The following is a 24,690-nucleotide window of genomic DNA, read 5'->3' on the forward strand; positions in this document are numbered from 1 at the left end:
CTAATAAACAAGACAATCTGATAATCGCATTATTGTGAAATCGTAAAGCCAATACAAATACATTCATTTGACATTACCTGTGGAAAAATATGATATTTCAGAACATAATTTAATTGTATGATAAGTTTTTTATCCAGTTTGCATCTAAAGGTGCGTACAGATATACGCGCCTCGAACATGAACAATTCACTTTTAATCAGCTGACTATATCTGTATTTTTACTGAAACGGTAAGATACAGATATAAAAAGCTTGGCATCAGCTGATTAAAAGTGAATTGCTCATGTTCGCAGCGCGTAAATCTGTACGCACCTTTAGAAATACTAAACTTCATTGTCATAGCCTATCCTATTAACTTTCTAGTGGTGACACATTAAAAAAAGCTCATATTTATTCAAACAAATATTAATTGAGTAATTCAGTAATTCAGTTTTCTCCATCCATGACCAGCACTTGCTGGATAGATTGCGTCATTAGGTCAAACTTTATTTATATAAACACCAAAATCGAGATGGGTGGCAGTTAAAGTGAACTTAAAAAACTCTGTATTGCCTCCACATTCAGGGATTAACGCGGCAGGTTCACAAGCTTTGCCTATAGCACACTCTCAAATATCATTACTTCCTGCACACGGAGACTCACTGGCATCCTGTTGAATATTTTTAAGTGGTATATCCCAGAGTGGTTTATCCAGTTTGTATCTAAGAAATACTGAACTTCATTGTCATAGCCTTTCCGGAATAGATTATTGCGCATTGTCTTTACAGTATCTTAATACTTAATACTGATCTCAGATTACAAGGGTTAAGTGAGGGAATCTCCTTCATTCTTCCACAAACTATTATTAGTCCAGTCACTATATACATTGGTGCATGCAATTTATATTTTAGTTCTGATTTTTTAATATATTATTTGGGTACATAAAAGAAGTCCAGAACCAATTTCTTCATGCAAAATTTCCTTGTGCTAGATACAGAGTGGCCCATAAACCTCGTATTTTCGGCTCATTTTCCAGTTTTCAGCTATTTCTGCCAAATCTCGTAATCGGACAGAAAAATTTGCTCTCGCCTTTTTTTTAGATTATAAAATGATGAATAAAATAAGATCATTCGGAATTCTCTATCTCCAATGAGTACTGAGTTATGATTTTTCAAAAATGAGTGAAATTTTAAGAGAAAATCAATTTTGATGAAGTTTAGTTTTTGATCAACAATATCTTCCGATTGTCACCATTTAGATGTATAATTCAAAATCCCTCTGGGCGTATTTTTGTACTCTACAATCTGAGATCAGGTAGAGCGCTCTATCTCATATGGATTTCCAGGTACACCTGACAAAAATGCTCCTTGTATTGTGAAAAACACCTAATTTTCAGCTTCAACCATCATCACCAACTACATTGTATCACATTGGTATTTCGCACAATGACATAAGTTCATGAGATTATGTTCTATAAGAATCACCCGTTAGATGCACTCCATTTCAGTATTTCCTAGTGGAGAGGCGCGCTTAAGGACACCTCAAGGATCAAATTTTCAAACACTTATAACTTTTGATACAATGCTCAGATTTCATCGTACTACACTACACTTCATTCTACTCGGCTCGTCAAGGCGGTCCAAAATCATGCATCATAAGTCAAATTCGGTCGAAAAATGGGAAATTTATTGTTGAGTATACTTAAGCCCATATTCCAATACACAAAAAATGGCCAGAAATGACCCTGTATCTAGCACAAGGAAATTTTGCATGAAGAAATTGGTTCTGGACTTCTTTTATGTAGGTACCCAAATAATATATTAGAAAATCAGAACTACAATATAAATTGCAAGCACACCCCCTTTTTTATGTCTATATTGACTGGACTATATTGTATATCGTGTAAATTAAGCAACGAATTAATTAAATTAAGGAAGTAAATCAAGCTCTTGAGGGATAGTTCAGCATTCTAGAGTAATTAAGCACATGAAAATCACGAGAAATTGTTTTTCTATCATTTCATTTCCATCCAATGCGATTTCAATAAATCTATTTTTCCTACTAAATAAACTCTAGACCAAAAAATGCTCTCAAACGCTATAACCCAACATTCATCGAAAGATAATGGAGTATACAGTAGATGAAAAATTACCTTTTTCATTTCATCTCATTAAATTTCGATGAACCTGTATTTGGATATTCAGTCGTAATTAAACTATCTAATCCTGTGTAAGCGATCATTCAGCCCCCATTAGAACCCAGTAACCTGAATAAAATACTCAGAACACCCCATATCGTGTAGAATATTTCAGGTTGAATCCCAGCAATTAGTTAATTGAAAGATTGCCCACCAGTTCGAGGAATTGTTTGCTATGATGACAGGCGGTTGTTTGCACTGCTCTGATGCAACGATATGTCGCATGCAACATAAAGTCCCATGCAATGACGCATGCAACATATGTTGCGTGCAACAATCGCTTATTACGGTAAAACACTGGAATTTGAGCGTAACCGTATTACACACTCGTCTAATTGCATGTTATTAGCCTACAATGGACTCGATGAGTAAAAGTTGTGTAGCCTGTGGTTATTCCGATCTTGTTCATTGAAACTGAAAATAATGAGATAATTCTAGGTTGAATTCCTTCATACTAGTCTTTGGAGGATAATATGAAATACAGCATTGAGATAGTGTTAATAATATTCCAGTAGTTATAACTATTTATAAACTGGTTTGAATATAATAAATAGGATAGAAATATAGTTATGCATTTACAACACACCACAATACAGAAATTAAGCATCCAATATAGTATCTACTTAAATCGAATACATCATTTTATAATTTGATTGTAAGGGAAGAAATGATATGGGAATTTCATGATTGTAAGGGAAGATGAATGGCATCAACAACATTAATGTCTTATTCCTGTTATCATTGAGAAATACCATAACATCTCTTGCTAAACAATAAACAATTAAGAATGTATTCGATCTAAATAGATTAGATGTTAAATTTCAGTGAAGTGGTGAATAGTGAAAATGGTAAATAATGAATAAATAGATTTTATTGTCGTAGACCAATATAGGTAATTGACAAAGTCATAGTAATACAATTACAAAGTAATAAAGTCAAAGTGATAGTCACAAAGTAGAATAACATCAAGTAGAATCGAAAAACTCTGTCAAACAATAGAAAGGTCTCAAAACAGCCACTCAAAAAGTATTTTTTTAAAAATAACAATATTTTCACAAAATTTGATATCCAATGGTAACTTATTTTACATTCTCAAGCCGATGCTGTCATAGTGTTTCATGCTTATGACAAGACGCTGATATGGAATATCAATGTGGTCTTTTTTCCTAGTGTCATAAGCATGAATATTGGATCGTTTCTTCAAGTTATGGAGATTCTTTCTAGTATGCATATACTTGAAATATATAGAGATTTATGACAGTCAATGTTTTTGTATTTTTGAAAGGAGGTCGACAGTGATCTAGATACCCTGCACCTGTCAATATTCTAATAGCCTTTTTCTGCAAAAGCAAGACCTTATTGATGTGGCAGCTGTTTCCATATATTAAAATTCCGTATTAGTCCAGTCAACGAAAGATTATAGAGGGAAAAGTTTGGAACACAATTTTCAACTCCACAGCTCTTTTAAGGATAGTTAGAGGATTAACATATCAAAAGTCCTCACCCCTACCCCCTGTGCTAAAGGGGTGGGGGTGGTTTAAAAGTACCATTTTTTTATTTTTCGCATATATCTCGGAAACTATGCATCTTATGAACATTTATATCTCTTGAAATTGAAGCTTACAAAATTACCAACAAGTTTTGTTCTCTACATTTTTTCCATATCTCTCATAGTTTCTGAGATACCGCCCTTGAAGGTGAGACATTTTTTGAAAAAACATTTCTGCCTTCAAGTTTTTCATCTTTTCGGCCCTTATAATTTTTGAACGATTGATGAAAAAAATCCGTGCTGATTATGAGCTGATAGAGCATCAAATTATCTTCAATTTGATGTATATTCTTACTATTTCAAGCATTTCCCTACAACTGTTGCAGCAATTTTAGTGTAGAGAGTGAAATTTTCTGTTTAGCAACAATAGATCAGTTGACAATGAAATTTTAAGGGAATGTTTGGAGCACAATTTTCGACTTTGCAGCTTTGTTGAGACTAGTTTGGAGGTGAGCATATCAAAAATCCCATGTTGCTGAACAGAAAATTTCACTCTCTACCTAAAATTGCTGCAACAGTTGTAGGGAAATGCGTATAATAGTAAGAATATACATCAAATTGAAGATAATTTGATGCTCTATCAGCTCATAATTAGCACGGATTTTTTTCATCAATCGTTCAAAAATTATAAGGCCGAAAAGATGAAAAACTTGAAGGCAGAAATGTTTTTTCAAAAAATGTCTCACCTTCAAGGGCGGTATCTCAGAAACTATGAGAGATATGGAAAAAATGTAGAGAACAAAACTTGTTGGTAATTTTGTAATAATAATGTGCAATAATGAAAACCTGAGTAAAAAAATTAAGTTGTTATCAGAGAATTGCAAAAGGAACTATAGAACTTCCCTTGAAGTGATCCATTCAAAGAATGAAATACGAGAATATAAAAAATGAAGGACACTAGGTGTAATCATATAATAAGTGAACTAAGGTTGGATCTGTGGTGTAATGTAACTCAAGTTATTATAAACCATGGAACTAAGTCGTTGTCAGTATTTAGTTTTTTTAACAAATTAGTGTTACTCAACTCTCGTATCACAAATTAATTGAGTTCTTGCTTCATGTAATGTCAACAAAGTCACCTAACACAAATTTATTCTATAAAAAAATCAAAAATATCCTCTAATTGAGCAAGACGATTGACAGATTCCCAACGATCTCTATTGCATCATCAAAAAATCCTCGCAAATCCAAACATCTCTTGCACAATCAACAAATCCTCGGAAAACGAAAACAAAGCATCGCTTCACACCTCCCACGAAGCGAGAGTTTAATTGAGAAGAGGACAGAAATGTTACGTCACTCTGTCTCAGTCATGATCAATGCCATCAAAGTTTCAACGGCGAGGTGACAAAACCGGAAGAAGAGGGATGAAGTTAGGGAAGGACTGAGAGAGAGAGAGGGATCAGAGAGAGACATCTTTGGCCGATTATTTGGATTCGGTCCAGGGCAAGGACAATGCTCTCTATAAATAGTTTACTCAGATCCTTGTCGAAGCTTCAACAGACGTTCTTGTTTACATTTTGGCTTTTCGGTAATAACAAGTGACTTATCTAACAGTTGCTGCAGACAGAGTAGTCAAATATTTGCAATGGACCAGAACAAATGAGCGCACTATATAGTAGATACAGTAATACACTACAGATAGTGTAGTAGTAGATCAGCTAATAATAATAGATACAGCAGATCTAGATTCAATATTCAGGTAAAGTAGGCAAATGAATGTAGCTCACCAAGATTTACGCGATTTGACAATGATTTTTTTGATAACATGATAAGATCGAGGGACTCTTATTAATCTTCTTTTTTTGAGAATAATTAGTCCAGTCAACGAAAGATTATAGAGAGAAAAGTTTGAAACACAATTTTCAACCTCACGGCTCTTTCAATGATAGTAAGAGGATTAACATATCAAAAGTCCTCACCCCTACCCCCTGTGCTGAAGGGGTGGGGGTGGTTTGAAAGTACCATTTTTTCATTTTTCGCATATATCTCGGAAACTATACATCCTATGAACATTTGTATTCTGTGCAAAATTGAAGCTTACAAAATTACCAACAAGTTTTGTCCTTTACATTTTTTCCATATCTCTCATAGTTTCTGATATATCCGCTCTTAAAGGTGACACATTTTTTGAAAAAACATTTCTGCCTCCAATTTTTTCATCTTTCCTGCCTTATAATTTTTGAACGATTGATAGAGAAAACCATGCTGATTATGAGCTGATAGAGCATCAAATTATCTTCAATTTGATGTATATTTTCACTATTTTACTATACGACTGTTGCAGCAGTTTTAGTGTTGAGAGTGAAATTTTCTGTTCAGCAACAATAGATCTGTTGATTTGAAATTTGGAGGGAATGTTTGGAACACAATTTTCAACTTCGCAGCTTTACTTTATTGAGACTAGTTTAGAGGTGAGCATATCAAAAATCCAAACCCCTACTACATCATGTGCTGAAGAGATGAGGGTGGTTTGAAAGTTGCATTTTCCACTTATTACTTTCATGCTTATATCTTGGGAACAGTGTGTTCTATTGACATAATCAACTACATAAAAATGAAGTTTAAAAAATTCCCTACAAGTTTTGTTTGGTAGAGGTTTTCGATAAATCCGATACTTTTCGAGATATTTATGTTCTAGAAGTGATGCATTTACGTAAAAAAAGTTTTTCTTCCATTTTTTCGCTCTTTCAAGTCTTATAACTTTTCAACAATCGATGATACAAGAATGTGCTTATCAGGAGATTGTTGAGCATTGAAATATCTTCCATTTCATGTAATTCATCTATTTCACGCATTCCCATACGACTGTTTAAGCAGTTTTAGTTTCGAGTGTCAAATCTCAAGAATTGCAACAAGTGATTTTTTTTCGAATATCTTTTATATAATTTCAATCATTTTCATCCCCTAAATTTCAACTTATCATTTAAAAATAATCAAAAACCCTTTTTTAACACACTTACAAAACCTTCGCTCAAATCATTATTGTTAATGTTAAGCTAAGAGCTTTCTGACATTGGCTAGAGAACCTTGAAAATATTTGAGAACAAAATATTAGAGGGTTGAGGTGAGGATTTGAGGGGGCTGTCGATAGTGTTAGTTTGCCGTTTGAAATAGAAGTTGTACCAACCCAACTTCAAACATAAGCCCTTATCTCTCTCGCACACTCTGTAGGTCCCATTAACTCACTTGATCTCTCTTTCTACCTTCATAAACATTCTCTCAAACAACCCTCATTCACTTTCTCAATTTCTCATTCTTTATCCATCTCCCACTTCTAATTGTTTCCTTTCAACCAATATCATCAACTCTCACACAAACCATCACTCTTTCTCTTAAGAGTTGTGTGGCAGAGAGGACCAGGAGTCCGCCCCTAATAGAGGCATATAATCGATCAATCAATCTCTCTCTCTCTCTCTCTCTCTCTCTCTCTCTCTCTCTCTCTCTCTCTCTCTCTCTCTCTCTCTAGTAACACACATAAATAAATAACTCTAATATAATCTAATCTCTCCTTTTCTCTCTGATGGTCGACAGTTAGTGGAGAGGATCTCTTTTGACATCCTTCTCCATCAAGAATGAACGGCATCTTCTACTTTAACTCCACCGATTTATGCAGATTCAGCACAATATTCTATCGTAATTCAAATTGCATTTCACCTTCATATCATTCAAAAATTCTATTCTTTTCATACTTTGTGAATTTCAAAGCTTCAAATACTGTATATAGAGTATTCAGTAAGAATTAGTTCGTAAGTCAGAATATTTATGTACTTGGTTTGTATTCTACATAAATAGAATACTCTAAATGAACTAATCTAGTTCTTATTCTTGGGTTTTCTCTCTAACTCTTGACTCTGAGGGTTGAGTGTAAGAGAGGGCCGGCTGCGCTCTAGCTCCGCCCTCCTCAGTCAAAATAAAGGCAGCGATTCTATTATATTCTAACTCCTAATTCTCAGTCACAATTGTTCTCTCTCTCTCTCTCTCAATTCCTCTCTCACTCCATATCTATCTATCTCTGTCTCATTCTCTTGCACACCTCATCACGCGATCGAAAACAGATGATGAGAAATGAAAGAAGAATCAGAAGCAATGCTGATAAGTGGCCACTGGCATGAAAACAAGGCAGCTCATTATTTTTTGTCTGAAGTCTGCAATCGATCAGCCAACAACAACCTAATCGAAAACTACTAAATTGGTTATTCGATTTGGGGGAAAAATAATACTGAGCGGATTATTTTGCAATCAGGGGGATCCATCCCAAATCGAAGTTTGATGGCGATGTATAAATTAGGTGGCCACCGTAATTGAATATTGTGAAAGTCACAACGTTGTCAACTACTGATGGAAATTGAATTAGTAATGGCGATCAATCAGTAGTTTTTGTTAGAGAAGAAAGGAGTTTTAGTAAATAGGTTACTGAATTGGGGGTAAATATTGCATAATGTTAACTGTGTTGTAAATCCATTTTCTTTTTCCCATTAAATTTGAGTTGTATATCAGTTGAATAATTGTTGTAACCATACATGGTTACACAAGAGATACCGAGGCCGTCCAAGGAGAAGATGGGCAGATTTGAGGTTCGGAACAGGCAGACATGCCTAAACCCTGAAAGCTAAAAGAAGAAGAAGAAGAACCGTACTACTTGTTCTTGGTCATGTGTACTATTCGTACTAGGTACATGGTCTTGTTCTACTACAATATGATGCTACTTGGACATTTTTATTCATACAAAACTAAAGATTACATGCTAATTGAACAAATCGACAATGGCCCATATGAATAAAACCAGAGCAAATGCTCATGAGCAAAAGGTAGAAGCAAAAGCATTTGCTCATTTTTATATGAATAAGCTTTACCTTATACTCTTACCTTATGCTCCTGAACTCTGGAGCAAATGCTCACGTATTTTAAAGATTTTTCATCAGCTGATTCGCTTTTGTAGCCTTAATTTGTTTTTATAGCTCATGGAAGCGCTAAATATGCAAATAAGGTGCATCGCTTGTGTTTGCGTCCTCTGCTTTGTTTTCTATTTATGAATAGAGTTTTAGGTTAGTTGAGTTTAGAATTTTGAAATAATAGCGTGAAAAAGTGTCATCTCTATAATAATAATCAGCATATTCTTATAATATCAATAGCCTTCTTATAATCGTCTACACTCTCATCTTAAATGCCTAATTCCTATTTTGTGATGGCTATCTTTCTAACAGGTAGCTATCTTTTGTATTTATTCTTTTGTAGGGATAATATGGTGATATATAATCATGGTTGAATCTAAAAAGAGCTTTATAGTTCTCAAATATTGGTTGTGATCGTATCTGGCATAGTTTCCTCTTCCTCATACGAATTAGTTGAGCCATTTTACTATGAGCAAAAGGTGATAAGCTGCTCTAGACTAGACTCACCTTTTTTTAAGCATTTGCTTTAAAGTTGAGCAAATGCTCTAGTTTATTCATACAATTTTGAGCAAAAGCTTTTACTTTTGAGCAAATGCTCAAACTATTTTTTGATGAGCATGTTTTGATGAAGCAAATGCTCCATATTTTAGAAGTATAAGCAAATGCTCAACTTCATTCATATGGGCCATTATGTTATGATGGTTTAAATTCGATTGATGGCTCGCTCTCTGAGAGATAATTGAGCTTCATTGTGTGATCACAAAAAATTAGTGAACATAAGTTATTATGTTTAATGGGATATATTGAGAATTAAAACCTGGGATGTAAGATGTGCAATAACAAAATAACCAGAACTATACTCTAATATTGATGTATCTTCCGACTTTGTTTATATTGAATTGTGTATTCCCTATCTTACACGTGTTACAACATCAAGTCAGAATTTATTCCAAATAAAGCGTGTGTATAGAATTCAAGTGCCAAGTTCATTGATTTTATTATTCCGATTTTAAAGAATATCTGTTAAGGGAATTCCTCAGATCGGCCAGATTTCAATTTGTCTTGCCTATCAAATTAGATGAACATAACCTGAAGGGTTCTCTTTGATAAATTATGTTTTACAGGTAAAATGAAAGGTTGGGGAGGCTGATTTTTCGCTTTAAATGGCAATATGTTGATATCATTCGAAATGTTTTGATAATTTAAAGGTGCGTATAGACCTAAGCACCACAAACACAAGCATTTCACTTTTCACCGGCGGATTCTATTCCAATCATATCTGTATTTGTACAGTAACACTAAAATATAGATATAATAAGCAATCATATAGATAACTAACCGACAGGCTCGCTTCGCTCGCCATATCCGTCTAGCCAGGGGGCTCCGCCCCCTGAAACCCCGAATGGATCGTCCAAAAATGAGATCAGCGGACTCGCTTCGCTCGCCAGCATTTTTCATTTGAGCATGCTTCATTCCATCAGAAAGTCAAAGTACTAAGAAAACGCGGAAACGCTGATTTTGTGCGTATCTTTGATGAAATATTAAAGTCACCTCATAACAAAATTTTTAGACCCTAGCTAAACCTCTGTACCAAATTTGAACATTTTCTGTCTATTGCTTGATGAGAGAACTGAGAAAACGCAAAAAACCGCTAATTTTGGGCGTATCTTTGGCGTTATTTCAAATTCCTTCTAACACAACATTATTACACCCCAGCTTAGCTTCTGTACTAAATTTGAACAATTTCTGTTCATTTGTTCTCGATAGAGCTGATAAAATGCTAAAAAACGCTGGAAAAACGTAGATTTTGGAATTATCTTTGAATTTTTTTCCAAATCCGTTCTTAGTGCGCCTCTAAAGGGCCAACTGAACATACTAACCAAATTTGAACGTTTTTGGTCCGGTAGATTTTTCGTTCGGCGAGGGAGTGAGTGAGTGAGTCAGTCAGCAGTCAGTCAGTGAGTGAGTGCCATTTCGCTTTTATATATATATATATATATAAAAACTAATAAACGCAAATAACAAAAAGGTGAAATACTAGACAACTTGAGATACTAAACAATTTGAAATACACTATATGGAAACCCTGTCAAAATGAGAAATCTTTTCATGGCGACCATATTTGCTACGATTTTGTATATGTTCTACAATGAAGCAATCTTTACGTCACCAGAAATAATTGAGTTAATCTCAAACGCATTTCCAAGAGAAAATATCATCCCATAGCACACAAATTATTGTAACTTAATGTAATGGTTAGTTTCACACAAAAATGACGAAGCTGTAATTTCGTAACTTGAACAATGACCGAGTGTACAACAAGCATTAAAAGTAACACGGGAAAATCAGATCCAAACAAAAACAGTGAAGGTAATGTTACCAACAGCCCAAACAATGATAATAAGTGGGAACGGTTCACATGAACGTTACTTGAAATGTGCTCTTACACAAGAGATGAGAAACTAGGTCGAAAATATGTTTACCATACATGATTAATGTGTGGTCGGTTGAAAACGGGACATTTTTGTCGGTAAAAATGTTGAGAGGCTTCCTCATAAAATGTGTCGCTTTCTGAGTCTCGAATTTCGAGTTATTCCACCCCAGTGAACAAATCAATCGAGACAAAACAACTCGCCCTACTTTTTCTTGGAAAGTGGTTCTGTTCAAAAATGTATGAGGACAATATGGAATAGGAGAGAGGTTTAAGAGACTGGAAGAAAAGGAAGTTGAGAGAATGAAAGATACGATTCTGGGGAAAGAGGAGGAATTTACCAGTATCATACGGTGAAAGACTGTATCAATCTACTATATTATAGTATAGTACGGTACACAGCTTTGATGAATAATTAATGAGAAAAATATGAAATTGGAGAGTTTGTGGCTTGGAGACTAGAAATGAAAATTGAGTTTTTGGGGAAACTTGAATAATCTACCAATAATAATTTCCACTCAATCAATATGTTCTTTGTACTGTCTTTGTAAAAATGTGATTCTTATTTTGTTGAATATCAAATATAATTATGTACATGTATTATATGCCAAGTGGAAATAAACGAATTGAATTGAAAAAAAATGAAAAATGAAATGCGGTATAAAGATGTACTCAATTTGAATTACATAACTGTAGCCTATAGTGCAGTATATGGTACAAAAATGTATGTATCTGTCAAAAATTAAAATTGATCAGAACAATATGAAATTGGAGAGGTTAGAGGTTGCAAAAAAAAGCGTGTAATGAAAGTTATTATTATAGGGAAGAATCTAAAAATATAATACGGCAAGAGAAAAACATATTATTATACAAGGAAAAAATTATTTTCGAAACTTTCATGAGAATAATGTGGAATTGCAGAGGTTTGACTAAAAAGGCTGGTTGGTCATGGAAGATTGTGAAAAAGGTGGGAGAATCAAGTAATTACACGTAATGTAATACGGTATGTCAATGTATATCCGTACGGTATACGGATTTACCGAACTTTATTATACAGTCGTACCACTGTTTCAATCCCTAAACCATTTCACCCTAGTTTTCACCTGATCTTTGAAACAACTCACCTTCACATTTCTTTTCAAGTAGTAGTAGTTTTGATTCATAATATAAATCAAATATATTTCAAGTTGGTCATTCCACTTATTTTTTGTAAAGTCGAGGAAACTAAATTTTTAAATCACTGTCAAACTAGTATATAAATTATACTACTTCTTAGTATGATAAGTATAAATTGCAATCTCAAACACGGCCCAGCAATACGTAAACAAAGCCACACTATTGGTAGTTGGCAGACCTATCACTATGGAACAGTGAAAGGCTGCTATTGGTCGAGACAGTAATCATACAATTACTCTGCCCAGATGGGCGTGTCTTGTCTCGGCCAATGACAGCGTTTCACATTAATAGATCAGCCAACTTCCTGTCATATGGCTCAATCCATAGTATGCTTCACATTATATTCTCCTGCTCCATATAAACTATAAGTATGAATTGCATTAAATTATTATATTACTGTGTGAAAATTTCAAGTTATAAGGAACAATGCTGAGACCAGAAAGTAACTTTGACAAGTTTAGACACTGTTAACGTGCTGCGTTTACACCAAAGTTATTAACAAAATGTTAATAACTTATCCCTATAAATACTATTAGATTGAACATAACTTATCATAGACATGAAGATCATATGTGTTTGTCAAGTTCCGCTCAATCTAATAGAATCTATAAGGGTTAAGTTATTAACATTTTGTTAATGTAAACGCGACTTTAAAAGATTAACATTCACCACCAAATATTTTTCTCACCTAATAAACGTAGAAATTCAGGACAATCAATATAGCATGTATCAATAAAACCACACCAAAGGTTTACTATTTTACACTGTACGGTGAAGCCCTAAAAAATTGGTGATCAGCATGCATGGATTGAAACTATACCAGGGGAGAAACCTGTACAACTTATCACATTGATTTGAAACTACTTTGAAGGATCACTTCCAAATAAAACATGCAAATCATCAGCAAAGACTTCAACGTTGAACCCTATTAATGACATTTTTCAAATATTTTGATCAAGTAGCTGAGGAGAATCGAATCAACTTATTTCACATCACGAAATGGAATAAACTCTTCTGATTTTTGTACACGAAAACGAAAAGATACTATAACAGCAGGAATTTGTCAAAAACCACGATTTTTCAAGAAGTAGTAAAAACATCACACAATTTCTAATAATTATAAGAAACTAGAAGCAATTCAGTTAGAATTCAACACGTTACAACTCAACCACATTCCTGTATCTTAAATGTATTTAAACCACAAGAAAGACGAATACAATCACGACACTCTTTAAATGTGCTTATAATAACCTACCACAGATATTCCACGAAAAAACACCACAAATGATTACTAAGATATGAAAAAACTGTACGCTATCAGGGACAACACGACCATGAGATTTCTATAAAACTAGATTTCTTTGATGCCACTAGGAGCTACACGACATTTCTCGGATATACTACTAACAACCTTACCTAAGGTAGTGAAATAACTCTCCAAGAACTGTAATAGTGAACTAATTGCATTAGACTACTTGACAGATTTCTCTACTAGTAGAAAATGTTCAAAGAGCGGAAATAAAGTCGCGTGCGCAAGTTAAGTATGACGGAACCCCTACTTAAAACGCAAATAGTCACCCTATAAAGCGCTATACTGTTACACAACCAAATAGCTATACTCCTAGTTTTATATCTATATTGTGTGAAGGGTAGATATACATTTTACTGTAATATATAGTTATACTGGTAACGGTTAGCTGGTTGTTAAATGGCTCTCTTACCAACTTCTTTATCGTCGATCTGATAACACCATCTGTAATTAGGTGTGAACATTTTGTTTTCTCACCATTCAATATTGCTCTTTGTTTTAGCCGCTTTGATTAATTTATAACGTTTATTATCTTGGTTACATTTGTGTGAACCTGGGCGAGTCCAAACACTCATTTTGCAGATAATTATAAAACATGCAAAGCATGAATGCATGTGATATATTCATTCATTCTGAGGCAATCAAACAGAAGGTTCGGAGCCTATCTGGAATTGTAGATAGGCCCTACACTATTTCTTTTCTACTTTCCTACTAGTGGTTTTTTCAAATTACCGTTTATTATTATTATTACATTTTGGTTGGATTGTGTTGTCATGATGAGCTTTGTTTGATTCATGTAGGCTATATGTATTTATGAGTGTGGAATAAATTTTAATTTGTGGAATAAATGGTAGGAATAATATGGTTTCCTGACAGGGACATTACCGTCCAAACTTCACCACTTCATGGAATAAAGATGTCATTTGATCCTATTCTATTTCCAAAAATGACTCAACAAGTGTGTTAGTCTAGATAGTAGCCTACGAGATAAATAGTCGAATCCAATATTATCTGATCAATAAATTCTAGCCTCAAACCTCAACCCCCAGCGCAAATGGTTGCTTTCTCCGTTGAAATTTTCCTTCATCTAGTAAGGAACTTCATCTACTATAGGGAGGTCCTTGTTATAATGACAATGAAGAAAGATAGCAGAACAACGTTGCCGATTCTCTGTCTTGTCAATGCCTTCTATAGATACAGGTTTATTGATGTAATATAACCTGTTCATTCTCGTTTAAAATAATGAATTATATTTTATCAAGCAAGAAATTATATTTCTCAATTATTTCATGATGAATTTTCATAATTAAGATGAAATATTTTGTTAATTCTACATTGTTAAAAGACGATCTGGCAACAGAGCAAAGCGAGAAAGAGATAGCGCTATCCGCTTTGTTAAATGATAGATGAGAATAGCAATACCATTGCTAATCAAACACTGCCATTATAACGTAGACCTCACTAAAGCATCTTAGCACAAAAAATCTTTTTAGACCTTTGTCAAAAAACCGAGAGACAACAGTAGTTTAAATGGATTGAATGAAACCATGAAACCAATAGTTTTAACTTATCTTGGACACGATAAGAATAATAATTTACAAAAATGAAATATTAACTACAGATTATTGTACCTATTGATATTTTAAAAGTCTTCGTATATTATGAGACATTTGTGATTAACCGTTGATACTGACAGAATGATGACAGAATTTATCACAACCAGTTTCAACTCTTTAGGAACGCAACGCTTGAAAATGGCTATTGAAGAGTTGAAACTAGTTTTGTTGTGTTAGAATAAAAGGGTACTTGAGTAATATTCTGAGCTTATTGTGTTTCAATATTTTCAATAGCCCTAAAATTAAAAGTGAGTGTTTAAAATGGCTGTACGAACAAAAGTTATCGGATAAAAGTTGAAGTTATCGGCTATCGGATAAAAGTTAGAGAATCGTTGATGCTTCTTCATTCAGTTCAGCCTGGAATTATGACTTGCTTCTTCATTCAGTTCAGCCTTGAATTATGACTGAGTCAACACCCCAATTAACCTGAATCGAAAGTATTTTACGCCCTTCTGACGAATCAATTCAACGAAAACGAAACAAGTCACCCTCTCAAGCAACAAGTCCCATCCCTCATCAATGATAGCCTACAAAGTCACCATCGATCTCGTCTTACATGAAACGATAAAATTTAGCACTAATTGTTGAATAAATCAATTATTTACACAAGCTAAGCATCGATTGACCCGAATCCAATCCAAGACACGTGAGTTCCTTCACAAATAGAACGATCGGTTTATAATAAGCTACTGTCTATGGCGTTATTCTAATTCGGGTCATGAGTCCGATATTCTTTTCGTAAAGAAAACAGCTTGGAAAAATAAGTTCTAGGTGATCTGAATAGTGTTAATAACCGTTCTCTGTCTTGTCAGAAAAGTATGAGAATATTTCTCAAGACTCACCTTCTTCTAAATATTACGCAAACTTTTACTTTTCATGACAGCACAGGGTAGACTAGATAGAAATTTCACAAACTTTTCCTTCTACATTTTCATCAGCTACGTGGTCATCTTTTACTGTTTTTCAACCTATCTGGATTTGAAGTAATTATAAAACGAAAATGTATGAATTAAGGGCTACTTTCTTGTATTTATAAAATAGAATTATAGTACCCTTTAAAATTAATGAAATATTAAAAAACAGAACAATTACAATTACGTTATAACAGTTACGTTACAATTTGTATTATTGTTTTTCAATATTTTATTAATTTTGAATGGTACTATAATTATATTTTATAGATAAAACAAAAAGTATAATTTTTTCTTTTTAATAAATGAAGAGTATTTTTATTCAATGTTCACTTGCCACTCCTGTACCTACTTATCCCATGCCCACTCATAAGAAACTGATAATTTTATTCATAAAAAGTATCATGTTACTTCTAGACAGAATGAAATCATAGGTCTGGTATGTCTTATATCAAGGACTTAGATAGGGTCTAGCATCAGTGATTCTACAGAGTTGTCAATTTGACAAACTATTTTAGAGCTTTCCGATTGAATCTGGATGATCTTATACTTTTGTCAAGGATATCTCAATAGTTCTTTCATACTCATTTTGATGTGAAGTTAACGAACTAACTTTCTGTTTTGTTGTGAAGGTGTGGTAAATATCCATATCGAATGAAAACGACTTGGTGCATTTTGTCGATTAAAATCATGTTTTAGGTGGGAATGTGTGAAATCCAAACTTCGTAGAATAGTTCATTGCTATTCGATTCGCGTTTATTAGAGGTCTCTATCATCAAATCATCGATGGAAACCATTCTATGACAGTTTTAATGAACGCTGGATCCGCCATTTTGAATCGGCCATTACGCGGCCTAGTCGCGACCCTCAAATTGGCATCAAGTGGTTCTGAAATCCTGAAGTACTCTAGAATCAGAATATTTGGGTCTGTTTTCATCTTCATGAACTGCACACAAAGCCCTGTTTTTGCGACACAAGAACCGTACTTTTAAGATTGTATCTGAATTATCTCCACGTGAGAATATTTCTCAAACAAGTCGTTTTTATTTATTACCAAACTAAATGTGAGCTGAAGTGTTCAATTTTATCACTTGAAATGCGATGAGATAATTGGTTAATTCACCAGTAAGGGGCGGCATCTAGTTATCAGATGAAATGCAATAAAGTAATTGGTCAATTCGCCAGAGAGGGGCGGCATCTAGCTATCATTTGAAAAGGAATAAAATGATTGGTTAATTCACCAGTAAGGGGCGGCATCCAGCTATCAGTTGAAAATGAATAAAATGATTGGTGAATTTACCAGTAAGAAGCGACATCTAGCTATCAGTATAAATGCAATAAAATGATTGGTTGATTCACCAGTAAGGGGCGGCATCCATCTATCATTTGAAAAGGAATAAAATGATTGGTTAATTTACCAGTAAGGGGCGGCGCCTGTGTTCCGTTGGAGAGGTTGGCGCCGCAATCAGTGAGTGGCATCTCATTCCAGCAAGTGCGCGCGCCTCCACCCCACGCCCCACATTCTGAAACAAAACACAAACAATAAAAAATCATACCCATACCGATCATACACCTCAAGTGACACATTCTAAAAACGATCCAGAAAAACACTTCTCAAAATCGTACATTATTATAGAAATATAGGGATCCCATCCAGGCAGGCAGCAGGAATATTTAAAGTCTGAATTTTCCACTATTATTTTCAATGGACAAATAACAGAGCGTTGATTCAATACTGAATTAATTTTGAGGTACCTAAGTCTTCGTTGCTGCGACTACGGCACAACCAACGATTGCAATTTGTCAAAATATTAAAATACTATGTTAAAGTTTATGAATAACCATCTCAAAAAAGATCTATGCAGTACAACATACGACAGGCGAACTCTTTCAAAGGTGAGAAACAAACAAAATCAAAGTCCATACAAATCTGCTGCAAGTGAGCTCTCGACAAACAATAATATGAATAAAAATCTAAATTATGCAACTAACTTATTCACGCCTTCAGTGACTGACAGTATATTCAGTTGCCACGTGCAATGCTTGCCACGTGATTCACTTCACTCTGTCAGCATTGATTGAAAGGGAAGCTTAGATGTTAAATTAATAAGGAATTCTGACAGCTTCAGACGAATTTCCGCATAGTATTCTGACAAATTTGCTGCAATTGTTTGAATATGGAAAAGTAACACGGAAATCGAACCGAGTATTTCATTCTATTTTCTTCCCCTTGAAAAAGAGAAGTCTATTGAATGCATTCCGAGTGCTTGTGTGTAGAGTTTTTCTGTTTGTGTTGGTTGGGTTTGATGTTTGGTCGTGGTATTCTGCCATAAAGTGGGAAATGAACCTGGCACGGACGGAATATCGAACGAATATTTGAGTGAGAAACTGTTCGTAGTTTCAGGGTTCAGGGATGACACACAGACCTTTCGTTCTGAAGATTATGCCAACTTTGATAGAGAGAAGTGATTCTCACTATGATGAATATTTCTTTCTTTCTATTCTTTCGTTCTGAGGATGATGCTTACTTCTAACTTGAGCCCTAGGCTTGTGCGAGGGTATAAATAATATCGAGTGACCTGGCTGGCTCAGATCTGCTGTCAGAGTTTTCAGGTCGCAACTGATCAATTTCAGGGCCTCTGACATGACCTAACGACTGATTTTTAGGCAGCCGGGACCGACGGCTTAACGTGTCCATTAAAATGCGAGGGTAATGGAAGGGATGATGGTGAACAATCAATGAACCTCCAGCTTTAGTTAGGTTCCGAATTTTTGTTAGTTGACTGGTTCTAATCCTGATCTCTGAAGTGTGAATGCATGTTCGACCTTAATAATAAAATAAATAATGTATCCATTAACAATAAAAATTTATTATTAAAAAAATTAGTATTATTATTTTTAATCGAACATAGTCAGTCCCGGCTGAAGTATAACAGTCTTATGGCCCATTGACGGCTAAATTTCAGGCGAGGTGAGATCTTCCCGCAAGGGACTCCCCACCAACAAAAGCAATTCTACAGCGTTCTCTCTGTTTGCTGTTCAAGCTGTGTCGTACTCGGTAGAATTATCGGATGAGATGGAGAACGGATTAAAAAACCATAGTATTATACTATTATAAAGAGAGTAATTGGCTTATATCCTTACGGGATAGAAAATACATGATTGAGGCATCATCACTTATGAACTAATGAACTGATTAAATTGCAACTTTTTATTCTGAATTTTATGAAGATGGTTAAGGCCTATTTTTATTCTTATTAAACAATTTGAATTTAATAATCGAAACAAATTTGTTCAATTTGTGATTCAATTTTTACGCAACGATCAAAGCCTAACCAAACAAAGCTTTCTCCAAGTTGTAAGTGAGTTCATTCATTCATCCATTGATACAATAAATAAATAAATCATCAAAATGATAGGGAGAGAAAAAATAAGGTAACCTTGTGCTATTGCTCTCCTAAATTTAGATACGGTTACACATAGTCCGAAATAGGCCGAATTAATCCAATGAGTTACTGTATTGTAAGGAGATTGCATTTCACAACACAAAATTTCCCCAGTGCAAAGCACGGGTTACCTGCTAGTCGGAAATACAAGTAGCTCATCACTACATATTTGATTGATTTCATAAGTTATTGTCAATTAGTGTGATACTTGATTAGTGTCGGTGAGTTATCCTGGAAACATAACAATCGAACAGAGAAAAATTAGAGAGAATCAGTTATAGGGAAATGAGAATCGTGTCAAAATTGATTTATAGCTTGATAACATCCCACATTACATAGTCTGTGGTATGGACTTTGGCTGCCAAACCAATCTGAATTGTTAATAAGTGTAGAGGTAGGTCTGGAGAATAATTCTGTTTCGACTGAAAAGACGAAGTGGAATAGAGATTTAAGAAAGGGGAGTGAAGAAGAAGAAGAAAAAGAGAGAAAGATGAAGAAGAAAAGAAGAAGATGAGGAGGAGGAGGAGATGGTAGAATAAGGTGTTGAAAGGAAGAATACAGTAGTATAGTACAACACGCCATGTAATCAAGGTTAATACATTGCACAGCGTGAAGTCTAGTGGATATTCCACGGCGCTATAAGCTTCCCACAGTCCTATGAATTCTGCTTTTAATGAAACAACATCTGGGAATCACATTTCAAGATTCAACGCGGAATTGAATCTCGCTCGGTTGGACCTTTTTCATAATTTTGTATTTTATAAAGCACATAATGAATAACATCAACCTATTCTACTTGGCCTATAAATTGTACCGAATTACTAAACAAGTTTCAAGGGACTTTGGGTTATTCGACATGTTGACTAACAAAGTATTCAGTATACTTTAATATAATTGAATTATTTATATTACCAACTTTTTGGTAGTAGTATGGTCTATATTATTTGTATATTGTATCTAATATAAGTATACCATATTACTGATTTTAGTAAAATGTCTCTGTTCGACTACTGATCTGTCGACCCAAATACAGACTCGTGGGGTCCATATGGGCGATTAACAAAAATGTTTGTATACTTGCCATGATGGATAAAAAATTTGAATTAGAATAATATTGTTAAAATATGACAAGTACCTAATTCAAAGATACTATACCACAACTGGGACTTGACTTTAAAAAAAATGCAATCATCATAATAATTATAATATAATCCAAAAGATAGAAAAGGATCTACAAATTTATCCTAACTGTTATTCACATTGCAACAGAGAAGATGACCTCTATAATAAACTTGTTTGGAATGTTGGATATTAGCTGACAAAAATGACTCAACGGTTCAACAAATACGAAAACAGAATCAGTAATTGAAACATGTTTCCAACAAAAGACGTTTATAGATGATGTTATACTTATATTGCTCAGAATGATAGTATTATTCTAGTTTACAGATGTGTAAAAATTACTTTCCAATGTAAAAACATACTGCTTTCTGAATCTCAAATCAAATCAAATCTATTCACTAATTAACAAGTGTTACATGAAAATAAATAGATAATTTTCTGTTAAATAATTGGCATGGCTAGAAAAAGAAATCTTGTGCTCTAGCCATGAGTTCAAACATTCCATACTATAGTTAAAAAGATTTTATAATTTATACAGCACTTTATAATATAATCAAAACCAGTACAATATAGATAGATAAATCAAATAAACAATCATATAATTAATGTAATGTAGTTAATCATATAATAAAACCACGATAGGTACTTCAAATATTCAAGATAGCACTGGAATTTCAATACAGATTAGTGGACATTTGCATTCTTCAATAAACATATTAATAACATCAAACATATTCAAGAAAAATTAAAAGAAAAAAATATATAATATATATTACGGATACTTTCGAAACAATTGAAATTATTTCAACATTTGAGTCTGATATTATTTGATATTTACCTGATTTCCTTCATCAATTGGGAATTTTAAAGAAATAATTTATTTTCACCCATTCCATTATTGAATTAAGTTTATTTTTCATTATCTTTGTAGTGTTAAAGTCTTCCGGGATTTTATTTATCAACTTACTTCTTTGGTACTCAAATTGGCGTTTGCACGTTGTTAATGATGTAAAATCTATATCTACTTCAAAATCGGCATTGTGTACACTCATAGGGAATGTTTCCAAAAAAGAGTTTTCTACTTATATTACTGTATTATAAGAAAAAAGTTGCATTCTAGTTTATAGATGTGTACATATAGTTTTCCTATGCAAAAAAAACTACTGCCTTTTTGAATCCACTTCGGAATCGGCATGAAATTCAAATCAAAAGCTACAAACAACAATGAGCACTACATGAGTTAGAACCTTCTGTAAGCCTGCACCCAACAAGATAGTAATGAACGACTTCCTGGTCCTAGGCATGCAATATGCATGCTTTGCATTTTCATATAAGACAAGCGTGCCGCTATCAACGCTAGATTACATCGCAAAGGGACTTCTGCAAGTCTACAGCTAAAATCCACTTCCAGAGGTACAATTGTGGTGAAATTCTCTTTAAACTGTCAGCATTGTTTGAATGGAAAGCATTGATAAGGAATGCTAACAGTCAAAGTAAGATCCACCAGTTCACTATACTATTTCAATAGTTCCATCATTCCAGATCTAGGTGCAGTAAAGTAATAGTTGTTTCGTGGGAACCTCGATAAGACGAAATTTCTCTAAATCTCCAACAAACTTCAACAATATTTACAACTAAAAACACATCATATTTTGTGGTAATTCATGTAGAAAAACGTTAAAGAACGTGAAAAAAAACAAACATTTTTAGTTGCATTGAAAAGTAGAGACGTTATTTGGGATTGAAGATGATTTATTTTGTACTATCAATGCAATTTCTCTAAATCTCCAACAAACTTAATAATATCTACAACTAAAAACACATCATAATTTGTGGTAATTCGTGTGGAGAAACTTTAAACGTGAAAAATATGCATTTTTAGTTGCCTTGAAAAGTAGAAACGTTAAGTGGGATTGAAAATTTATTTTGTACCATCAATGCAATTTCTCTAAATCTCCAACAAACTTCAATAATATTTACAACTAAAAACACATTATATTTAGTGGTAATTCGTTTAGAAAAACGTGACAAACAAACATTTTAGTGACCTGGAAAACTAAAGAAGTTATATGGGATTTTGTACTATAAATCCTAAAAAAATTATCTAAGGTTTTCATAACTTTTCATGTATTGTAATGGAGGTGTTGTTATGGTAGATTTAGATATGAATATTATTGAACTCATTCAAATTGGCTTGAAATCGTCTTTTTTATGTAGCTTATTAAGTTCTTTATAACTAGTAAACATAGTTATAAATTTCATCTATTGTAATGGAGATGATGTTATGTTAGATATATTATATTATTGAACACATTTGGATGGGCTTGGAATCATTACAACTACAATAACCATCAAAATCATTATCAATCTCCAGAGAACTTAACGCTAATGTATCGAAACATCGAGCAGCAAAGTATGAATGAAGCAAAATGATTGGTCGTTGTCTATTGTCTGTTAATTGGAAGGCTCCGCCAAATGTGGGCGTGTCTTGTCTCCGCCAAATGCCAGAGCTTGAGTTTGATATAGGCCAACCAACGACCAACCAATCAAACACTCAAACCACACTACATATTTTGCTGCTATAAGTTGAAGCTTTCAGTTTTGATAAAAACACTGGAGACCACATTATAGCACATCAAAAACACTGGAGATCGATAAAGACACTACTATCGTTTAACAAACTAAACTAGATTTATAGAAATGTTTCAATTGGAAGTGTAATGCCAATTTATTTATTTATACATTGATAGATAAGAATATCATTCTCAACTATTATATGTATGATTGGGAAAGGAACTGGTTTATCCAATCTAAGGATCTGTTGGTTTACTGTGTGAAAATACTTCGAGAATACTCATTTTTGTGTTAGAATGTTTGTGACAGAAAACTCTTTCCTGTTATGAATGGAATATTTTTGTAAAAGGTATCCAGCTTATATAACCAACAGACCTCATGAATGAAGAAATCACCATCATTCATTTTTCCTTACGCACAATATTGAATCGCATATTACCCTATGACCTACTGGAGGCAATTAAGTAATAACTCATGGAAACTTTCTGAATAGACACAGGATATAAGCAAATTGTGCTGCATTGAAATTTGAATAAACGTTCCACATTCAGCTCAGTCTTCCTGTAACTGAACGTTATTTATCAATAAGTTCGCTGTAATGAGATTCACTTAAAACTGTCAGCATTGATTGAATGAGAAGCGTTGGTTTTATTTATAATCAATGCTGACAAATTAAAGTGGATGTCACAATAGCTGTCAAACAGACAAGAAAATCAATCGCTGTTGGAAAAATCAAAGATTTCTTCCATGCTTTCAAATAAGTCCGCATGGGTGAACAAGAGAAAAGAAAATATATCACACAAAGGAGAGAGAAAGAAAAAGATTGATGACAGAGTGACCAAACAGAAAAGTGACCTTCCACAAGGCAAACATTTATACAAGAGTCCATTATTCATTCCCATTATGCTATGAAAATCGCAAGACGTGCGGGAAAACTAACAAAGAAAAATGAAAAAAGGAAAATTTGAAGAGAAACCGACTGGTTTCGGAAGCCGGAAGGTGAGCTGAAAAAAATAAAAATATATTCGCATGAGATCGATTAGCTTGATTACACGAAAGTTATAGTATGAGGTAATCATTATGAATGAACGACCCATAAAGAACGTGGGAGTAATGGATTTGAAGCTGACTTACGAAACCTTCACTCCATTCAATTAAAAGTTCCAATTCACTAATTCTGTACTGAATTATGTTCATCCTTGATTTTTTTCATTCTTTTCAATTTTCGGATAGCTTTTCATTCATCATTCTTGAGAACTCTTTCTATACTTGAATTCGTACACTTTGATTTCGTTTCTAATTACTCAAATATTCACCGCTTTTACGATTTACATTTCACATAACATTGGAAACATGTAATTGATTTTTCAAATTCATTGAGTTGACATATTCAATGGATTAGATGGAATATTAAAATTTTATTCAAAAAAACATCACGGTAACAAAGCTTAAATTAAATTTGAATTTGAAATTCATTCGAGGTTGT

The 24,690-nt window shown here is 33.8% G+C and overlaps 1 protein-coding gene across 1 annotated transcript in view; it reads right to left on the reverse strand.

Moving 5' to 3' along the window:
* Positions 1-24,690, reverse strand: part of LOC111057321 (serine/threonine-protein kinase NIM1) — a 94,513-nt gene that overhangs the window by 36,080 nt on the left and 33,743 nt on the right. Inside the window, exon 2 of the mRNA XM_039431105.1 lies at positions 17,481-17,585. Coding sequence (XP_039287039.1) covers positions 17,481-17,541 — 61 coding nt within the window. The 5' untranslated portion in view covers positions 17,542-17,585. The remainder of the gene's footprint in view (positions 1-17,480; positions 17,586-24,690) is intronic.

Source organism: Nilaparvata lugens, chromosome 6, assembly GCF_014356525.2.
Source record: "Nilaparvata lugens isolate BPH chromosome 6, ASM1435652v1, whole genome shotgun sequence".
NCBI classification, from domain to species: domain Eukaryota; kingdom Metazoa; phylum Arthropoda; class Insecta; order Hemiptera; family Delphacidae; genus Nilaparvata; species Nilaparvata lugens.